General features: G+C 50.4%; 2 protein-coding genes across 2 annotated transcripts in view; both read left to right on the top strand.

Annotated features, from left to right (window-relative positions):
- Positions 1-127: 127 nt before the first annotated feature.
- Positions 128-13,155, top strand: LOC308166786 (gamma-glutamylcyclotransferase-like; the record flags this gene model as incomplete). Its single annotated transcript, XM_080541112.1, has 4 exons — positions 128-391; positions 10,201-10,364; positions 10,818-10,950; positions 12,946-13,155. The coding sequence occupies 4 exons, from the start codon at positions 128-130 to the stop codon at positions 13,153-13,155; spliced, it is 771 nt and encodes a 256-aa protein (XP_080397238.1).
- Positions 13,156-15,997: 2,842 nt separating this feature from the next.
- The window catches only part of nod1 (nucleotide-binding oligomerization domain containing 1), a gene marked incomplete at both ends in the record, with an annotated part of 32,745 nt that continues 26,242 nt past the window's right edge, over positions 15,998-22,500 (top strand). The window contains 4 exons of the mRNA XM_080541111.1: positions 15,998-16,019; positions 20,200-20,399; positions 21,002-21,176; positions 22,317-22,500. The exon at positions 22,317-22,500 is cut by the window's right edge and continues 153 nt beyond it. Coding sequence (XP_080397237.1) covers positions 15,998-16,019; positions 20,200-20,399; positions 21,002-21,176; positions 22,317-22,500 — 581 coding nt within the window. The remainder of the gene's footprint in view (positions 16,020-20,199; positions 20,400-21,001; positions 21,177-22,316) is intronic.

Raw genomic sequence — 22,500 nt, 5'->3', positions numbered from 1 at the left:
CACACACACACACACACACACACACAACACGCCACTCAAACAGCCAATCAGCGCTCTGTCCGCCAGTGACGCTGTTCCCGGTGTCATACACACCACGGCTCCTTCACCACCACCACAACCCGGCGTCATGTCTTTCCTCCGGTACTGTTACGCGGTTCTCCTCCTCCCGCTATGCTGTCAGTGTGAACACACAACACCCGAGGCCACCACCTCCTCCTCCTCCTCCTCCTCCTCCTCCTCCACGCCTGATCCCGCCGTGGTGGTGACGTCACCGTCCAACTCCTCCGACCAGCGCTTCTTCCTGTACTTCGCCTACGGCAGCAACCTGCTGAGGGAGCGACTGCGTCTCAACAGCCCGTCCGCTGTGTTTGTGACGACCGGCCGGCTGAAGGTAGGGGGGGAGGGGAGGGGAGGGGAGCTACACTCATGTGTTACTGTGTTACTGTGTTACTGTGTTCCCCATTCGTTAACACTGTGTTCTATGTCCTCATGTTATCTGTCGTTAACTCTGTGTTCTATGTCCTCATGTTATCTGTCGTTAACTCTGTGTTCTATGTCCTCATGTTATCTGTCGCTTGTTTCTTCTTGCTTGTTTCTTTGTTTCTGTTTTTCCCATATTGTCAGCGTCTTTGAGCCTCGGAAAAGTGCTATATAAACAGACCCGTCACCAGGGCCCAGTCTTAGGGTGGGCCAATGAACTGCATGGGGGGGCACAATTATTATTAGGATAATCCAATATGCTATGGTATTCGTCATGCAACACTGACATGCATAGGAGGTGGCAGAGGCTAAATTGGACACGTAGCCTACTGATGAAGATTAGACCTAAAATTATCAGAATGCAGCAAATAACATAACACAGGCGAAGCTGGTTTATTACAAACCTGTCATCTATTTTCTGTGTTTTATTTTTTAAACCACCCCTTTATAGCATGGAGAAGCCAAGTTGTGCATTACAATGCACACAGGTCAATAATTGGCACCAACCCGGCACACTTACAAGAGCAACAATTAAATAAAATAACCTACGTAACTAAAATTACGAGACTGGCACGCAATCAGTAAACTTGCAAAAGGTATACAGTATGACCGACCGATCGTGTGATCATCACATTAAACCACCCATCTACAGCAAATAGGATCAGCCAGATACATCAATCCTCATCATTGAACACGTTATACACAAAGCACATTAAATATAGTCTAACCATGCAAACAGCCCATCTCTCCAATTGAAAAAGCTGACGAGAATACAACTAGCAAAACATCACGACGGCGGGTGCCTACACACACACGCACACACACACGCACACACACAATATTAACTTACCCTGAATTCGCTGCACTACCCTACATTTCCTGCACGCGTAGCAAAACGCGGCGTCCTTTTTCAGAGAATACTCAAGCCAGTCCCTGTTCCAGCTTGAGGCCAATGATCGTTTTTTGCACCAAACATTCTGACTGGATATTTGCTCAAAATAACCTGTTTAGGCTGGTCCATTCCAAGGTCATACGGCTCCACCACTAATCCAACAGGAACAGTAGTCGTCGGGGGGCTAGCAAGGCTAGCCCTAACATTCGTCGGTGGGCTAGTAGCTAAACTCACGTTAGTGCTAGTAATAGTAATAGTCGGGGGGCTAACATTAGCAGCAAGGGTCACGTTGCTAGTAGTAGCAGTCGGGGTGCTAGTAGTGTCAGGCCCACAGTCGCTACTGCTGGTGCTATCTCTCTGTCCATTGGGGTTGGGTGCAGCTGCACCTTTCGAGGATTTAATCCACGTTCGTATATCTATCTAGGCAGGCCTAACGTTACTACAAAAAGCACTGACTTTGCTCGACTGAGTCGGCTCACACAGCTGAAATGGCGGTAGCAGCAGCATGCAGTAACGTGCAATATTTCAACTTCTTTTCAAATGATTGGTTGTCACTAGAATCCCTTCCAACAAAATGAAAAACACATTATTGTTTCTCAATTGTTATGTCTTAATTTAACATAAATATAGAAGATTAATAAAATAAAATAAAAAATTATTTTTATTTTTATATCTGGCCGCCAGTTGGGGGGGCACCAGCACGTCTGTGGGCGGGCCTGGCCCCCTGAGGCCCGCCCATAGTGACGGGCCTGTATATAAATATAGCGAATTATTATTATTATTATTATTATTATTATTATTATTATTATTATTATTAATATATGATTATGCTAGGACCAGGGGCCATTGGTAGCTACCAAGCTAGAAGAAGGATTGCTAAATTGTATTTCTAGTAGAGAAACACAGGAAACAAACAAACTACGTCTGTAACATGTTTATTATCTAAACTGTAATTACGCTGTACCAGGGTATAATCTCTTCAGGCTACACCTTAACTGCTCCTCCTGAGACATCTACTACCCCCCTGTACTGTCCCTCCTGAGACATCTACTACCCCCCTGTACTGTCCATCCTGAGACATCTACTACCCCCCTGTACTGTCCCTCCTGAGACATCTACTACCCCCCTGTACTGTCCCTCCTGAGACATCTACTACCCCCCTGTACTGTCCCACCTGAGATATCTACTACCCCCTGTACTGTCCCTCCTGAGACATCTACTACCCCCTGTACTGTCCCTCCTGAGACATCTACTACCCCCCTGTACTGTTTCTCTTGAGACATCTACTACCCCCCTGTACTGTCCCTCCTGAGACATCTACTACCCCCCTGTACTGTCCCTCCTGAGACATCTACTACCCCCTGTACTGTCCCTCCTGAGTCATCTACTACCCCCCTGTACTGTCCCTCCTGAGACATCTACTACCCCCTGTACTGTTTCTCCCGAGACATCTACTACCCCCCTGTACTGTCCCTCCTGAGACATCTACTACCCCCTGTACTGTCCCTCCTGAGTCATCTACTACCCCCCTGTACTGTCCCTCCTGAGACATCTACTACCCCCTGTACTGTTTCTCCCGAGACATCTACTACCCCCCTGTACTGTCCCTCCTGAGACATCTACTACCCCCCTGTACTGTCCCTCCTGAGACATCTACTACCTCCTGTACTGTTTCTCCAGAGCACCTGCCCCCCCCCCCCCCCTCCTATACTGTTTCTCCTAAGATTTCTACTTACCCCATGTACATATTACTCCAGTGTCTACCAAAAAAATGAGTCAGATGTGTCGATTGTGAGTCGCTTTGGAATAAGGCGTCTGCTCAATGCCAAACATGTAAATGTAAATGTACAATTCTGAGATTCTTTTGTAAGTAAGTGTAACCAGGGAGTAGCTGAAAAGGACTGTATAATTTAGGAAAGGGCTGGTTATCTAACTAATGGAGCTAAATAGGCAGTGTAGGAGGATACAGGCAGGGGGCGCCAGCAAACCGGTAGACTAGCAGTTACTATAGTTAGCATTAGCATGGGAACTAGCATTAGCATTAGCCTGGTAACTAGCATTAGCATTAGCCTTACAAACAACTAACACACGGTAACGGTATCACATATGAACAACACATTTATTATACATGACGGTTGTATACATCCCCATATATACATTCCCTCCCGCCGGCCACACACGCACTCAATCACTCACTGATAGTCTCTGGCCTGAACAGGCTTATAGTCCAGGGTTGTGGTGCGCGTTGAGGCCTGGTTGGATGGCATGTGCGTCGATGAAGTTAGCCGACGAAAAGGGGGGGGTGACGTAGCAACGCGGAGGGAAAGGGCCGTCTTCGTGGTCCACAACGAGGTGAAGGGCCCAAGTCCGGTGGTCAGCGTCGCAGCTCCGCTGGAGTCAGTGTTCGGTCGCAGTCCGCTCGTGGAGGCGACGATTATGTCCAGCTGGCGTCTCGCTTGGTCCAACGTTGAACAGCCGGCTGCTGGCAAGGCGGTCCAACGGGAACACAACTAAACGGGCTACAGTGGTACACTCAATAATCGCTTTCCTGGCGTCCTCAGCTTCTGCACGGTGTGCGTCGTACTGAATCCGCCATCTTACATTGACTTCGCGTTACTCTCTCTCTCATTTGGTCTCTCTCGTTCTGATGCTCATCACACTCTGACTCGCGGACTACTTCCGTTTCTTATATATACACCACCGAACGTAGCATCCGGGTCACGGACACACCCCGGATACTACGTCATCAAACATATGCATAAACATTACAAGAATAATACATACACTTCACGAAACGTATATGAATAGTATAGAAAATAACAAAGTAAATAACTGGGGCAGAAGGGCTGATTTCGGGGAAACTAAAACTGGCTCTAAAACTGTGGGCCTTCACAACAGCCGCCCCATGAAACCCTCGGTTTCAGTTAACTAAGAAGGCACACTGGCTATGCTGCTCTAGCAGCGTGAGGTAGGAGGGGATAGTGTCTTTCGTAATTGGAGGGAGCTCAAGCAGGCGTGCCACCGGTCGGGTGTAAGTGCGACCACCAACGTCCACGATGGCCGTCCGCACCCTTCCATCCGGACCCGGCAGGACCTTGGTCACTCTGCCTGTCTGCCAGGCGTCGCGTGGAAGGGACTGGTCGATCACCAGTACCACGGCACCTTCGGACAAGTTGTCTCTCTCCCTCAGCAGAGTCTTCTGCTTCTCCTCCTTCTCCAGGGCGCGGATGTGCTCCTCGAAGCAGATCAGAGCGTCTTCCTTGTCCATGTTCTCCAGCTCCTCGTACTCAGCGAAGGTGGGGTCGTCCAGCAGGTACTGCTGGGCCTCGGACCAGGTGGTGCGGTAGGTGACGCTGGCCATGTTGTCCAGAATGCTCTTCAGCGCCTCCCAGTTCCTCTTCCTGAGCTGCTTGGCTTGTTCCTTCTCCTTCTTAGCCTTGTAGGCCTTAAACGCTTGCTTCTTCTCACTCAGCTTGGGCAGGGCGCTGTAGCGTGGGTCGTTGATGATCATTCTCATGGTTTGCTCCCATGACGCGTTGGATGAACCACCATTCTCCTCCAGAAGCTCTTTGAAGGCCTGCTTGGCCTCCTCTTTTGGGTTCCACTTGTACGTTTTCTTCGCCAACTCCGGCCTTTCCTCCTTGGAGGAGTCTACAATACTGGCTGAGACTTCCATGGCTGACGTGTACTCGACGGAGTTGACGGGTGCGTCAATGCTGACCTCGGCCACGTGAGGGTGCATGGCCACCTGCAGGTGTTCCTCGGCAACAGCTGTTGCCGCCATGGCACGGTAGCGCCACCACCGGGACTCCTTAGTCTGGGAGTTGTAGTAGTAAGGCTTTCCCGTGTCAGACTTGTACTCCTTCCACGGGCACTTAGACAACATTTGCTCAGCAGGAGATTTCAGGTCGTCTGGTTTCTCCCCTGAGGACTGTTTAGTCTCTGTGTTGTAGAAGTAGGTCTTCCCATCCAGAGACTTATGCTCTGTCCACAGAGGCTTCTTCTTTGGTTGGTCATCCTGTGGTGAACCATTTGTGGTACTAACTGTTCCAGGGGCACTGGCAGCAATAGATTCCACTCCAGGCGGTCCGGTTGGTTGGTTTGCTTCTTCGGTTCGGACATGGAGGGATGACGTAGCTCTCCCGTCTCTATCTCTCCCCTCGGTAGCGCCTTGGAGGGCCCACCCAAGCGCAGTCTTAACAGCCATCGGGCAGCCTCGTGGTCCTCTCAGCGGAGGACGGAGCGACACGATCAGTTCAGCGTTGTCCGAGCCGATGAGAAGGGTTGGCTCCGCTCCTTCTATCGGATGTAGGTCTACTCGCCGTAGGTGGGGATATCTTGCGCGTAACCTCTCCAGGGGGTAGTCGTAGCGGGAGAGCGCTAGCTGGTCTGCGGTGAAGACATTCCGAAGCCGATATCTGTCCGACGGCCGCCCCGCCGGGGAGATAGAGAAGTTGATTCTCGCCCCGGTGACCTCTCTAAGGTCGCGACGTATCGTGCGCAGAGTCAGCTTCTCCGCAGTCCCTTGGAGCCCCAACTGGCGCACTGGCCCCTGGAGAAGGATGGTCCGTTCCGACCCGTCGTCTAGAACGGCGTACGTGTCGTACACAGCGTTGTTGTGGTGAAGTCGGACCTTCACCACCTTCAGTAGGACCTTGGAGCCGCTGCTCTGTGGCGAGTCTAGGTAGTAGACAGGGGTTTCCTCTTCCGGTGCGCGACCGGACCTAGGGCTTCTGTTGCCCTCCGTGGACCTGGCGAGGGAGACCTCGTGTAGAATGTTGAGGTGGACCTCCTCACAGCGATTGCACTTTCTCCTCAAGGTGCAGTTCTTAGCCAGATGGTCGCGCCCACAGTTCCAGCACCTCTCGTTCTCCTCGAGCCACCTCTGCTTGACCTCGGTACTCAGGTTGTTGAAGTCACTGCACTCATTGAACCAGTGCTCGCTGGTGCAGTACGGACATGGCGGTGGACCTCTCCGTCCCTTTGGAGGGGGTTGAGAGGAATCCTTTCCCTCAGGTCGGGCTTTCCTCTCTCTCCGAGGCTCCTCCTCCGTGTGCAGCACTCCTACTGGGCGTCCTCTGTTCGAGCTCGGCCTGTCCCAGCGGTCTCCCTTCTCCCTCTCCTTCTTCGGCTCAGCGTAACCCATGGCGTCTACGTTGGTGTCATGCACTTCCTCCAGTAGGAACGCCGCGAAGGCAGCCATGCTCAGACCCAACTTCCCGGGGTTACGAACGCGCTGCTGTCGCCGGAACCTCTCCTGCCGGAAGCGTGGGATCTTGCGGAGCAGCCGCTCTACGTTGGAGGTGCTGTTGATCTCGCTGGCGCCAGCTGGGCCCTGCGTCTTCAGCATTCCAACCAAGGTGTGTACGCGGAGCGCGAAGTCATCCAGCGCCCGTTCATCCTTGATGGGGGCCTGCTGTTCGAGGGCTTGCAGTTCAGCAAGGGCGTGGTTCCAGGGACGACCGTAGCGGGCATCCAAGTCGGCGAGCGCTCTGGTGTAAGGTGTCGGTGCGGAGGCATGGGCCAGAACCATGTTGTGGGCTCTGGGGTTCCTCACATGCTGAAGGAGAATCGCATATTTGTAGGACTCTGAGCAGGAGTCGTCCAAGAGCGTGTCCAGGCAGATGCGTAGCTCCACATACTGGCTCCTGTCCTCGTCCTTGAAGAAGGGGAACTTGGGTCCCTCCACCTGGGGAAACATCCTGTAGTGGATGATCGGGGCTGGAGTGACGGTCTGGGTGTCCGGCCTGCATGCATTTTGGTGCACCGGAGGACCTAGGGGTGTGCTACGCTCTTGGGGAATGGCTCCCCTCCCGGGCAGCGACGCTGGCTCCCTCTGGGCCGCGTAGCGGTCGGGTCCCTGGTCCTCTTCTTTCCAGGTGGTCAGCTGGGCCTGTAGTTGGACAGTCATGGCGGGGGTCATGGAGCCATCGGCGGGGGGTTCAGGAGATGGCACTCGAGAGGGCCGTGCGGATGATGCTCTGGAGCTACGGGCCGACGGAGTTCTGCTGATGCACACGTCGCGCATGGTCTGCATCATTTCCTCCATCTTCTCTGCGTGCAGTTGCTCTCTCGCCATCTGCCTCTCCGCCGCGCGTTCCGCCCCCTCCATCTGGAGGCGCTCGCGCTCGTACTGGATGCGTTCCCTCTCTAACGCCTCCTGGCGCTGTCTCTCCGCCTGGAGGCGGTCGCGCTCCATCTGGAAGCGTTCACGTTCTAGCGCCTCCTGGCGCTGTCTCTCCGCCTCGCGTTCCGCTCCGGTCATCTGGAAGCGTTCACGTTCTAGCGCCTCCTGGCGCTGGAGGCGTTCACGTTCTAGCGCCTCCTGGCGCTGTCTCTCCGCCGCGCGTTCCGCTCCGTTCATCTGGAGGCGTTCGCGTTCTAGCGCCTCCTGGCGCTGGAGGCGTTCACGCTCGAACTGGAGTCGTTCCCGCTCTAACGCCGTCTCGGCCTGTTGGCGCTCCCGCTCTAACGCCATCTCGGCCTGTTGGCGCATACATTCGGACAGCGCGGCACTACTCCCTCTGGAGTGCAGGCTATCCGCCCCAGAGGCAGAACTGCCCACGGAAGCCCTGGACCGGTAGGAAGCCACTGAGCGGCAGGAGCTAGGTCTCGAGCGCGCCGTACTGGGAGGCAGATCGTTAAGGCTGAGGCCCTCCCTCTTCCGCCCGCAGGCGCTGTCGGACCGGGCCTCTCCTTCCTGTTCTTCCGTTTCCACGGCAAAACCCTGCGGTTCTGCCATCTCATCCTCAGGCTGGTGCTCTTCGAGGGCTGTCTCAGTGCTAGCCACCCGCGCGCCGGCGGACACCTCGGCCTCTCCGACCACTGTATCCCGTGGAGTGCGCTCCTCGCTACCACTCAGTGAGCTTTCGAGCTCAAGCTCATACTCCTGTAACCTCGGAGGCAACCGCGGGACTCTCTGTGGTCGTGGCTCTGGCTCAGGGGGCGGAGAAGGGGGGGTAACTGTCTGGTCTGGTTGGCTGCGCTCAGCCATGCTATCACTACACTACCGATCCGGCTCGAAGGACCAATTGTAACCAGGGAGTAGCTGAAAAGGACTGTATAATTTAGGAAAGGGCTGGTTATCTAACTAATGGAGCTAAATAGGCAGTGTAGGAGGATACAGGCAGGGGGCGCCAGCAAACCGGTAGACTAGCAGTTACTATAGTTAGCATTAGCATGGGAACTAGCATTAGCATTAGCCTGGTAACTAGCATTAGCATTAGCCTTACAAACAACTAACACACGGTAACGGTATCACATATGAACAACACATTTATTATACATGACGGTTGTATACATCCCCATATATACATTCCCTCCCGCCGGCCACACACGCACTCAATCACTCACTGATAGTCTCTGGCCTGAACAGGCTTATAGTCCAGGGTTGTGGTGCGCGTTGAGGCCTGGTTGGATGGCATGTGCGTCGATGAAGTTAGCCGACGAAAAGGGGGGGGTGACGTAGCAACGCGGAGGGAAAGGGCCGTCTTCGTGGTCCACAACGAGGTGAAGGGCCCAAGTCCGGTGGTCAGCGTCGCAGCTCCGCTGGAGTCAGTGTTCGGTCGCAGTCCGCTCGTGGAGGCGACGATTATGTCCAGCTGGCGTCTCGCTTGGTCCAACGTTGAACAGCCGGCTGCTGGCAAGGCGGTCCAACGGGAACACAACTAAACGGGCTACAGTGGTACACTCAATAATCGCTTTCCTGGCGTCCTCAGCTTCTGCACGGTGTGCGTCGTACTGAATCCGCCATCTTACATTGACTTCGCGTTACTCTCTCTCTCATTTGGTCTCTCTCGTTCTGATGCTCATCACACTCTGACTCGCGGACTACTTCCGTTTCTTATATATACACCACCGAACGTAGCATCCGGGTCACGGACACACCCCGGATACTACGTCATCAAACATATGCATAAACATTACAAGAATAATACATACACTTCACGAAACGTATATGAATAGTATAGAAAATAACAAAGTAAATAACTGGGGCAGAAGGGCTGATTTCGGGGAAACTAAAACTGGCTCTAAAACTGTGGGCCTTCACAACAGTAAGTAAGTCATTTTTATTTATATAGCACATTTACAACGACAAAATAACCGCCCAAAGTGCTTAACAGATTAAACCCTAGTAAAAGAAAACAACAAATAAAAATACACTAAAACAAAAACAAGGTGCAATTCAGAATACAACAGGTGCAGAAATAAAAGTGCATAAAAGTGCAGTGTGGGGAGGCAGGCTCACCTCAGGTCAAAGGTCAGGGAGAAGAGGTGCGTCTTCGCTAAGGTTTTAAAAGCCTCGACGCTCTGGGCGGATCTGACGTGGAGGGGGAGGCTGACTGACCGACCGTGACTGAATGACATTCAATGACTTACGATGGCGGGAGTTGGCAAATTTCAGACTTTTTATTTACCACAGTAAAGTAATAGACGTGTTTTTCAAAGATGACAAGAATATTTAGTCTAGAAGCTTTTCACCATCAGATATTAGCGAGTTGTTTGTCCGAGTTTTCTACCTGTTGTGACTTTTGCTGTGATATGATTGGACAATTTCTATTTTGGGGCGTGGCTTAGCGATAGGTCTATTGAATGAAAAGTGAAGCAATACAAATAAAATGCATTCTTCTTCTTCTTCTTCTTCTTCTTCTTCTTCTTCTCTTTCTTCTTCTTCTTCTCCTTCTTCTTCTCCTTCTTCTTCTTCTTCTTCTTCTTCTTCTTCTCCTTCTTCTTCTTCTTCTCCTTCTTCTTCTTCTTCTTCTTCTCCTTCTTCTTCTTCTTCTCCTTCTTCTTCTTCTTCTTCTTCTTCTTATTATTATTATTAACAGGACCATGCCCTGAGGTTCGGCCACTGGAGGTCAGAGGGGGGGTCGGAGGTCAGTGGGAGGGGCTCCTGGAATGGGGGCGTGGCCACAGTGGTGGAGGAGGAGGGGGAGGAGGTGTGGGGCGCCGTCTGGAGGATGCACCTGGATCACCTGACCAGCCTGGACAGGTGAGACACACACACACACACATACGCACACATATAACATACATACACACACACACACACACACACACACACACACATATATAACATACACACACACACACACACACACACACACATATAACATACACACACATACAACATACACATACAACACATGCAATACACGTAACATGGACGTACACATTACCTCCTACCCTGCTATGTGTGTGTGTGTGTGTGTGTGTGTGTGTATGTTATGTGTGTGTGTCTATGTTATATGTGTGTGTGTGTGTGTGTGTGTGTGTTTGTGTATGTTATATATGTGTGTGTGTGTGTGTGTATGTTATATGTGTGTGTGTGTATGTTATATGTGTGTTATACGTGTGTGTGTGTATGTTATATGTGTGTGTGTGTGTGTGTGTATGTTATATGTATGTGTGTGTGTGTGTGTGTGTGTGTGTGTGTGTGCCCCAGGCAGGAGGGTGTGAGGCTGGGGTTCTACAGCCCGCGGGAGGTGACCATCGTGACCGAGGGGGGGGGGCTGCTCTGCAGAACATACCAGATGAACAACTACACCTCCTTCCTCACTTCCCCCCCCTACAAACAGGTAACCCCCCCCCCCCCCTACAAACAGGTAACCCCCCCTACAAACAGGTAACCCCCCCTTGTCTTTGAATGCGCGTTCTCACAGCTCCAAACGACGCAGAACAAAGCGAATTTTATCCTAAACTCCGATTCCAAGTGAAGCAAATGTTCTAGTGAGAACACACCCTTAGGTCATGTTCTCACATGAAAGTCCGAATCAGGACCCGGAGCAAGTGGATTGCAACATTGTTGCATAAATTATTTCTCTGATTTGCGTTCTCACAGCCCTTCATGTAAACCAAGTAACATACGCAATCAAAGCAACAGACGTGGTAGTTGATTGGTCAGAAGAATTGAAAATTGCGCGTTCTCACAGCTCCAAACGACGCAGAGCAAAGCAAATTTTATCCTAAACTCTGTTTCCAAGTGAAGCAAATGTTCTAGTGAGAACACACCCTTAGACTTAGATCTCACTTTAATAAAGATAGACCCAGTCTTAGACTTAGGGTGTGTTCTCACTAGAACATTTGCTTCACTTGGAAACAGAGTTTAGGATAGAATTTGCTTTGCTCTGCGTCGTTTGGAGCTGTGAGAACGCGCATTCGAAGTCGCTCCCGGAGCAAACAACCAACACATGCTCCGCTTAAAAAGGGTGGTTTCGCTCCGGTTAGAAACGACGCATCGAGGCTGTCCATAGGAAAACAACAGCGCATGCGTGTTGATCTGAATAAGAGCGGGACGACGGGCAATTTTCAATTTTTCTGACCAATCAACTACCATGTCTGTTGCTTCGATTAACCAGGTGTGTGTGTGTGTGTATGTTAACCAGGTGTGTGTGTGTGTGTGTGTGTGTGTGTATGTTAACCAGGTGTGTGTGTGTGTGTGTTAACCAGGTGTGTGTGTGTGTGTGTGTGTTAACCAGGTGTGTGTGTTTGTGTTAACCAGGTGTGTTTGTGAGTGTGTGTTAACCAGGTTGTGTGTGTGTTAACCAGGTGTGTGTGTGTGTGTGTGTGTGTGTGTGTTAACCAGGTGTGTGTGTGTGTGTTAACCAGGTGGTGTGTGTGTGTGTTAACCAGGTGTGTGTGTGTGTGTTAACCAGGTGTGTGTGTGTGTGTGTGTTAACCAGGTGGTGTGTGTGTGTTAACCATGTGTGTTTGTGAGTGTGTGTTAACCAGGTTGTGTGTGTGTGTTAACCAGGTGTGTGTGTGTGTGTGTGTGTGTTAACCAGGTGTGTGTGTGTGTGTGTTAACCAGGTGTGTGTGTGTGTGTGTGTGTGTGTTAACCAGGTGGTGTGTGTGTGTGTTAACCAGGTGGTGTGTGTGTGTTAACCAGGTGTGTGTGTGTTAACCAGGTGTGTGTGTGTGTGTGTGTTAACCAGGTGTGTGTGTGTGTTAACCAGGTGTGTGTGTATGTTAACCAGGTGTGTGTGTGTATGTTAACCAGGTGTGTGTGTGTGTGTGTGTTAACCAGGTGTGTGTGTGTGTGTGTGTTAACCAGGTGTGTGTGTGTGTGTATGTGTGTGTGTGTGTTAACCAGGTGTGTGTGTGTGTTAACCAGGTGTGTGTATGTTAACCAGGTGTGTGTGTGTGTGTTAACCAGGTGGTGTGTGTGTGTGTGTGTGTGTGTGTTAACCAGGTGTGTGTGTATGTTAACCAGGTGTGTGTGTGTGTGTGTGTTAACCAGGTGGTGTGTGTGTGTTAACTAGGTGTGTGTGTGTGTGTGTGTGTTTGTGTGTGTGTGTGTGTGTGTGTTAACCAGGTGTGTGTGTGTGTGTGTGTGTGTTAACCAGGTGTGTGTGTGTGTGTGTTAACCAGGTGTGTGTGTGTGTGTGTTAACCAGGCGTGTGTGTGTGTGTTAACCAGGTGTGTGTGTGTGTGTGTTAACCAGGTGTGTGTGTGTGTGTTAACCAGGTGTGTGTGTGTGTGTGTGTGTGTTAACCAGGTGTGTGTGTGTGTGTGTTAACCAGGTGTGTGTGTGTTAACCAGGTGTGTGTGTGTGTGTGTGTGTGTGTTACCAGGTGGTGTGTCTGGGGGCCAGGCAGAGCGGTCTACCTCTAGACTACATCCAGCAGCTGGAGGCCGTGGAGACCAACGGGTACACAGGGCCGTCCATCTTGGATGACATCACCACCTTCAGAAGGCCGTCGTCCATCTTTGATGACATCACCGCCTTCAAACCTCCCGGCGAAATGCCGACAGAGGGGGGGTCCCTGGAGGGGGGGGACTGAAGGAGCACTGGCCCAATAGTCATTAGCCGGTTTTCAGACAATATAAGTGTTTGGGCTGGTGGTTTTTTGTGGATTTAGCAGTTTTTAAGACTGTGGTTAGGCTGGAAATTGACAATCCCATCTGGCAACCCTGTCTGTGCTTGGTAGCCCCGCCCCCATCCCTTCTTCATAAGGAGAGGAACAGGCCAAACACAATCTGTTGACGTTGTAATGAAAGTGAACTGTCTCCAAAGCCGCAAATAAAGTTTATACAAGTTACTGACATGAGTCCCTATTATATATATATATATATATATATATATGTTACGGTACATGTTACGGAAAACTAGGGTTAGGTGCTTGGGTGCTACGGTTAGGTTTAAGGTTAGGGTTAGGATTAGGGATAGGATTAGGGTTAGGGTTAGACATGCCAGCATGTACCAAGTCGACGTAGCACCTAACCCTAACCCTAGTTTTCCCACATGTACCGTAACATATATACGTGTGTCCCTATTTTTCTGCCATAAGAAAGACAAAGACAACTGCCTGTTGTCTATTCAGTCTGATTTGTCTCATAACTCCACTACACCTGAGTCCACGGTAGTGACAGAATACTGTCCACTCATCCTGCTCATAATCACCTGTCTCACCTGTCTCACCTGTCTCATCTATCTCCTAATCACCTGTCTCACCTGTCTCACCTGTCTCATAATCACCTGTCTCACCTGTCTCCTAATCACCTGTCTCACCTGTCTCCTAATCACCTGTCTCACCTGTCTCCTAATCACCTGTCTCCTAATCACCTGTCTCACCTGTCTCCTAATCACCTGTCTCACCTGTCTCATAATCACCTGTCTCACCTGTCTCATAATCACCTGTCTCACCTGTCTCATAATCATAATAACAATCATAACCTTTATTTGTATACCACTTTTCCTGCAAACGTTGCAGCTCAACGTGCTTTAACATATCCACACAGCATAACAACAACAATAGAATAATAGTAAACAATAAAACACACAATAGCAATAATATAAACTACATAATAAAACAAGAATGAACCATACAATCCCAGGGGCGGAGAACAAAGATAAAGAACATAACAATATGTACAAATATATCAATATACTTTTATAATATATGATATAATATAACATAATATATGAATATATGACTATAAATGTCCATATAAGAGTTGATAACAGGAGGTGTTTGCCCGGCCGCAGCGTCATTACCCGCTCACGGACTCTCACTTCCTCATATCTGAGCTTTGAGGAACTGAATCATTGATTCAGAAAGATTCACCACCATGACCAAGGTGTCCTCTTAACAGCAGTTTGATTACCAGACAACAGCCTATAGAATATAGATATATCATTAGGAGGTCAACAGAAATACGTTGTTGTTTATTAGTGGTGTTTTCTCCGGAGGACCAAGGAGCGGAGACGGGAGGGGTTGGAGAGGCGGTGGGACAGGGAACACGGGGAGACAGGGAACACGCGTCAACAGTAAGTTACTGTCGTCTTTTATGATGTGGCATACACTTCATAATCATGTGACATAATTTCCTACGTTGTTAGTCATGTAACACGTTTTACAGTAGCAGGCCTACACGGGAATCAACTTCTGGTTCTCCGTTTTGAATATATATTATTGTCGTGTTTTGTCCGTTAGAGTAACTTGCTCGTCTGATGTGCGTGGGCACTGGCGGACTCATGGGGGGGGCAGGGGGGGCGACCGCCCCTCCTGGTGCCCCCACGGTTAAAAAACGTCTCTCTTAAGTGCCCTTTTGAGTGGTGAAAATGAGAGGACGTGCCCTATTGGTGCCCCTCCAATGGTCTAAATTTGACCATGTGCCCCCACAGTTGAAAAATGTCTCACTAAAGTGCCCTTTTGAGTGGCAAAATGAGAGGATGTGCCCTATTGGCTGCCCTTCCAATGGTCTAAACTTGACCATGTGCACTGATGGGGTCCCATGTTGTGCAGTAGGTGCCCTTTTTTTCTTTTCGCCCCTGCCCTTCAAACAGCCCGAGTCCGCCACTGCTCACACGACAAGGAATTCTCAGTTTCTTGTTCTTTAGTGAACTTCTTCAATACACAATACAAGATACAACTAATTGTGTCCCAGATGGCAGGTTAATAGATAACGGGAACACTAGCTCTGACTGGCACAGAACAGCAGCTTTGCTGTCCATACCGATGAGCGTTGTTCCCTTAACTGACTCTTTACGTAACCTAGGTAACGAGCTATATCTCTCTCTGGGTGATCATGTGACATACAGTAACCAATCAACAATAACGGTAACATAAACAACAACAACAACAACAACAACAACAACAACAGGGAAAGCCATCCATGGTGGACTGTCTCACAATATTGTTGGACACAGACAGATGACAAGGCAGAGTTTATTTGTGGAGTTTCATACAACAGGGGCAATTCAAAGTGCTTTACCTACATTATTAAAAAATACAGCAAGAGGAGCATAGTAAGACAATAATTACAATTAAAATGAATAAAAGCAATAGTTGATTGTTTGTGTGTAGTCATAACTTCTTATGAAATATTTGTGGTGCCTTTCCTCGTCCAAAGCTAGCTCTGCCACCAAATGATGGAAGGCTCCCTGTTGTTGCCTCTGTTTGTTTATTGGGTGACCCACTGCCTCCGATGCTGTCTACGCCGGCAGCCTTCTTCTTACTCAAGTCACTATCTGTAAAGAGAAAAAACAGCAACATTAGTGGTATTTCAGTCAATTTGAACACAAGTTTCGTGTACCACCACAGAAGTTGGTGGATTCTAAAATGTACCTGCCACTTATGTTTACCAATTAGATTTTTTACAATACAAAAGAACTGTCAAACTATGGTTGGTTACCTGACATGGGGTTGGTATGAACAGTATGACAACGCTAGCTAGCTAACATTAATGAAGTGTCGAGTATAAACACAAATAAAACGTTAGCAAAAAAAAAAAGTTACTATTAACTAGCTAGCTAGCTAAAAAGCTAGCTATCATTACATAAAAGCATATCAACGTTAACGTTGCTACTCACCCATTTTCGTTTGTCTCCTTTCGTTGATGACTGTCTCCTTCTTTGAAGAGATGTTAAGTGACCGTTTTTAACAGTCTGTGTTTTTACATTTTTTTAATCGGGGTGTCGAGGTACTATTAATTCATCTACCCACACCAAGTAGCTTCACAGCATACCTATACAGTACACATTACCTGACCGCATAAGTTCACATAGCTATCTGAAACAGGAATTCCATGGTCTAGACCAGGGGTGCTCACACTTTTTGGAACCAAGATCTACTTTTCAAGTAGCCAGTCTGCCAAGATCTACCAGTCTAGTTTCAACATCGCAAACGTACATGCACGTACTACAAACACACACACACACACACACACACACACACACACACACAGTTCCCAGCCTGCATAGTAAACTCACAATACACTTTCCCTCTCTCTGGCACACAGCCACAGGAGAAGACCATCACAAACCCTCCCTCTTTGCTATTCTCGCTCACACACATTCACACACACACACACACACACACACACACACACACACACACACACACACACACACACACACATTTGCCAGTCTGCATAGGGAGCCATAGCACAAACCCTCCCTCTCTCTCCCCCTCTCTCTCCCTCTCTCTCTTACACACACACACACACACACACACACACACACACACACACACACACACACACACACACACACTTTCTCTCACTCACACACTGACAGCCAGTCTGCAGTACCATAGCCAACTACTGATCCAACAAACAGAAAAGTAAACCAGATACAAAACAGGTAATTCCCTAGTTTGAAAGGAGGAAATAAATGCATTTCTCTACCTTAGTGGGAGACCTGGCACTGGGAGGAGGCAGCTAGTTTCTAATAGTCAGGGCTGTAGGAGCTGGTTGCAAGGTGTCATCAGCCACTGTGGATCTGTCATCGAAAAGGCAATCTGCAGCCTCGAGAAACTTTTTTCACAATTTCGCCGTCTTTGAATGACTTCTTGTGTTTAACAAGAACGTGACTGACGCGATAAGAAGCTATCGTTGCAGCCGTACGTTTTCGCTCTTTTGCCACATTTCCCTTCTTCGAAATAGCCATCGTAGATTTGCTGATCAGACAGACGCATTTCCAATATCACATCGTGTAAAAAAGTCCTCCTCCCATTCTGGATGGAAGTTATACGTTATTGGTTTCTTACTTGGTCCAGCTTCCCCACTCATTTGTATAGCCTTTATTTAGTATTATATAGTAAATAGTAGAAATTGGAAGGCTAACTAGGTAATTAGTCTCGCCGGTATTTTGTATTTTGTAGTTGGTGCTGTTGACTGCGCATGCGTGGTGAACCGCGTGTTAGGTGTAGGTGAAAAGATCAGATCTCAGACTGGCTTACCTGTACGTCAATCAAGTGGCAAAAGCCATAGTGAGGATGGATGATAGGCGAACTTTTATTTTTTATTTTTTCCGTTTTGTTCAATGCCATGCGATCTACCCATACTACCTTACCCAATACGATCGACGTATTGGGCACCCCTGGTCTAGACTAGTAGCCTACTGTAGATGTCAACCAGTCAACCTGACATCTTCAATTGTGGATGGAGCAATCATCTATTTTAACGGTTTGACAGTCAAGGGCAAGATATGAACATCACCATCAGCCAGCCACTACACCTACAGTATATAGCCCACAGCTACACTATACACATTACTAGCTATACGAATTATTGCATGCATGATTTATTTCCGTGTCATGCCACATAGCTACACGGCCCATCTCACATACAAGATGCCTATATTACATAATAATAACAATCGAGCATGTAGGCACAATATTGTAGCGTGAACGCAGGAACATTCGTCAGCTAGACGGACTTACATATTGAGCCTCATCGGTTGGACGCAGTGCACCGCTCAGACCCCACGGGGGGGTCTCAAATACCCGGCGAGTTACGTGCCCTTTTAATTATTTACTATTCGGCCAATATGTCCAATGTTTGTCTTATTTATAGGCCTATGATTATTTGAATGAGATGAATTTGTACTACTGTATATTTATGATGATTAATTGAGATGCATGATCAGTTGTGGAAGTTGAGTCCTAGGGGCGAATAGCTAGATGTTGGACTGTCTCCGTCCTCCGAATCTATGTCTGCCTGATCATCGGCCATAATAATAAAGTGGCTTTTATAATAGACCTTTCTGGCTGTGTGTTTTGTGCGCTCCCTCTCCTGACATTTTACCAATACCCCTAAATCAAGGGACCCACATATTTTATCACAATATGTCCAGTTGTATCTTGTAGAAATTGTGGAAGCAAGGCAAGCAATATTGGTAGAGCCTATTGTAATCAGTCTGCCTGGTCCGACTATGTAACAATAAAGTAACAATTGAGAATGGAATGTTGTGGTGCGACAAAATCGCATCGCACGCCGTGTGCATTGGGATGAGATTTTTGATGATTTTCTCATAGACTTCAATGGTGTGAGTTGAAAATGGAATTTTGCGGTGTGACAAAATCGCATCGCACGCCGTGTGCATTGCAATAGAATGTTGTCCGGCGACAAAAATCGCACGCCGTGTGCATTGGCCTTTAGATTAATATATTTTTGAGGGTTTGGGCCTTTTTAACTTAACAAACATAACTGTCACCTATCTGTAAAACCACACTACTCTGTTTGAATTTAATATACCCCCCCCCTCTCTCTCTCCCTACCTCCCTCTCTCTCTCTCCCTCCCTCTCTCTCTCTCTCTCTCTCTCTCTCTCTCTCTCTCCCTACCTCCCTCTCTCTCTCCCTACCCCCCCTCTCTCTCTCTCCCTACCTCTCTCTCTCTCTCCCTACCCCCCCTCTCTCTCTATCCCTACCCCCCTCTCTCTCACTCCCTACCTCCCTCTCTCTCTCCCTCCCTCCCTCCATATCTCCCTCTCTCTCTCCCTACCTCCCTCTCTCTCTCTCTGTCCCTCTCTCCCTCCCTATCTCCCTCTCTCTCTCGCTACCTCCCTCTCTCTCTCTCTCTCCCTACCTCCCTCTCCCTCTCCCTCCCTCCCTCCCTATCTCCCTCCCTCCTTCCCTCTCTCCCTCCCTCCTCCCTCCCTCCCTCCCTCCCTCCCTCCCTCTCTCTCTCTCCCTCCCTCCCTCTCTCTCTCTCTCCCTCCCTCCCTCTCTCTCTCTCTCCCTCCCTCCCTATCTCCCTCCCTCCCTCCCTATCTCCCTCCCTCCCTCTCTCTCCCTCCCTTCCTCCCTCCCTCCTCCCTCTCTCTCTCTCCCTCCCTCCCTCCCTATCTCCCTCCTTCCCTCTCTCTCCCTCCCTCCCTCCCTCCTCCCTCTCTCTCTCTCCCTCCCTCCCTCCCTATCTCCCTCCTTCCCTCTCTCTCCCTCCCTCCCTTCCTCCCTCCCTCCCTATCTCCCTCCTTCCCTCTCTCTCTCTCCCTCCTGAAACTTCCCAGTACAGGCGTCATCATGCATATGAGCCACGGAGAGGAGAGACCAGCGTGTCCAGGCGGCCCAGGGGGACCAGGGGGACCAGGGGAACCAGGGAGACCAGGGGAACCAGGGGAACCAGGGGGACCAGGGGAACCAGGGGGACCAGGGGAACCAGGGGAACCAGGGGAACCAGGGGAACCAGGGGAACCAGGGGGACCAGGGGAACCAGGGGAACCAGAGAGACCAGGGGAACCAGGGGGACCAGAGAGACCAGGGGGACCAGGGGAACCAGGGGGACCAGGGGAACCAGGGGGACCAGGGGAACCAGGGGAACCAGGGGGACCAGAGAGACCAGGGGGACCAGGGGGACCAGGGAACCAGGGGAACCAGGGGGACCAGGGGAACCAGGGGGACCAGGGGAACCAGGGGAACCAGAGAGACCAGGGGAACCAGGGGGACCAGAGAGACCAGGGGGACCAGGGGAACCAGGGGACCAGGGGAACCAGAGAGACCAGGGGAACCAGGGGGACCAGAGAGACCAGGGGGACCAGGGGAACCAGGGGGACCAGAGAGACCAGGGGGACCAGGGGAACCAGGGGGACCAGGGGAACCAGGGGTGGGATCATGTGTCCTCCGGGGGGGGTCCTCCTCCTCCCCCCCCTCCTGGCTCCGCCTCCTCACGGTCCACCGGGAGCTCCTGGTGGCGCGGGTTGGCAGCGTGCAGTGCATCCTGGACAACCTGCTGCAGAGCGGCTTCCTGTGCGCCGAGGACGCCGAGATCGTGCAGCGTGCTGGGGCTGTGAGGACAGACCAGGTAAGAGGGAGGGAGGGAGGGAGAGAGAGGGAGGGAGAGAGGGAGGTAGAGGGAGAGAGGGAGGGAGGAAGGGAGAGGGAGGGAGGGCGGGAGGGAGGGAGTGGGAGTGAGGGAGGGAGAGGGTGGTAGAGAGGGAGGGAGAGGGTGGGAGAGAGGGAGGGGGAGGGAGGGAGGGAGGGAGAGGGAGGGAGGGAGGGAGAGGGAGGGAGGGAGAGAGAGAGGGAGGAAGGGAGAGGGAGGGAGGGAGGGAGAGGGCGGGAGGGAGGGAGAGGGAGGGAGGGAGAGGGTGGTAGAGAGGGGGGGAGAGGGAGGGAGGGAGGGAGGGAGGGAGAGGGAGGGAGGGAGGGAGAGGGAGGGAGAGAGAGAGAGAGGGAGGGAGAGAGGGAGAGGGAGGGAGGGAGAGGGAGGGATGGAGGGAGGGAGGGAGAGAGGGAGAGGGTGGGAGGGAGGGAGGGAGAGAGAGAGACAAAGGGAGAGAGAGAGGGACCAGACCACTGGACCACCCCAGGCCACAAATGATTGATTAATTGATTAATTGATTTATTGATTAGTCTATGGTGAAGAGTTGTGGAGGTTGTAATAAATGACACACCTGGATGCAGGTGCGTCAGATCCTGGAGCTGGTCCAGAGCAAAGGGGAGGAGGCGTGTGAGTACTTCCTCTACATCCTGTCTCAGGTGAACCACGCCTTCATAGACCTGCAGCCCTGGCTGGAGGAGGTCCACTACCAGCCCTCACTCCTCATCCAGGACATCCCCGTCCTCAACACCGACCCCAGTAAGTACTGACGATACTGTATGTATCATAATCATAATCATAATAATAATAATAATAATAATAACAATAATATTAATAATAATAATAATAATAACAATAATAATAATACAAATAATAACAATAATAATAATAACAATATTAATAATCATAATAATAATAACAATAATAATAATGATAATAGTAATTCATTGTATTTATATACAGTATGTACCATATCTGTGTATGTATGTATGTAATAATAATAATACTAATAATAACAACAACAACAACAATAATAATAATTCATTGTATTTATGTAGCGCTTTTCCGGGGCGTTGACAATATGGGAAAAACAGAAAACACAGAAACAACAAACAACAGATAACATGACACATAGAACACAGAGTTAACCAACAGATAACATGAGCACAAAGAACATAGTCTGAAACTACAGATTGTAAGCTTTTTCAAATGATGTGTCATACAGTGAAATTGTATATATTTTTTTGAATGTTAGTATTCGTATTTGAATGTTAGTACCGCTGAAATCACATTCCTGAGTAACAGCCTCTCCTCCTCTCTCCCCCCACCCCTCCTCCTCCTCCCCCCTCCTCCCCCCTCCTCCACTCTCCCCCCACCCCTCCTCCACCCCCCTCTCCTCTCCCCTCCTCCACTCTCCTGTCCTCTCCCCATCCCTCTCCCCTCCTCCACTCTCCCCTCCTCCACTCTCCCCTTCTCCACTCTCCCCTCCTCCACTCTCCCCTCCTCCTCTCCCCCACCCCTCCCCCCATCCCTCTCCTCTCTCCTCCTCCACTCTCCCCTCCTCCACTCTCCTCTCCTCCTCTCCCCCCACCGCTCCTCCCCTCTCCTCTCCCCCCACCCCTCCTCCACCCCCCTCTCCTCTCCCCTCCTCCACATTCCTCTCCTCTCCCCCTACCCCTCCTCCACACGCCTCTCCTCTCCCCTCCTCCACTCTCCTCTCCTCTCCCCCTACCCCTCCTCCACTCTCCTCTCCTCCTCTCCCCACCCCCCTCCTCTCCCCCCACCTCTCCTCTCCCCTCTCCCCCCTCCTCCCCTCTCCTCTCCTCTCCTCTCCTCCACTCTCCTCCTCTCCTCCACTCCCCTCTCCTTCCCTCTCCCCCCCCCCCCCCCCCCCCCCAGTCAGCCGGTACTGTGAGAAGCTGAGGCTGGAGCTGGGGAGGGACACCCACCTGATCGCCTCCTACGCCCAGCGCGAGGAGACGCCCCTGGACCAGCTGTACACCGACACCCTCATGGAGGTCCTGGGCGCCCGCAACGAGAGCCTGGGGTACCTGGGAGCCCTGGATCAGCTGCTGGGCGAGGG

The sequence above is a fragment of the Nansenia antarctica genome (genome assembly GCF_963989245.1).
Source record: "Nansenia antarctica genome assembly, chromosome: 10".
Classification (NCBI taxonomy): Eukaryota; Metazoa; Chordata; class Actinopteri; order Argentiniformes; family Microstomatidae; genus Nansenia; species Nansenia antarctica.
This window is presented reverse-complemented; position numbering and strand designations above follow the sequence as displayed.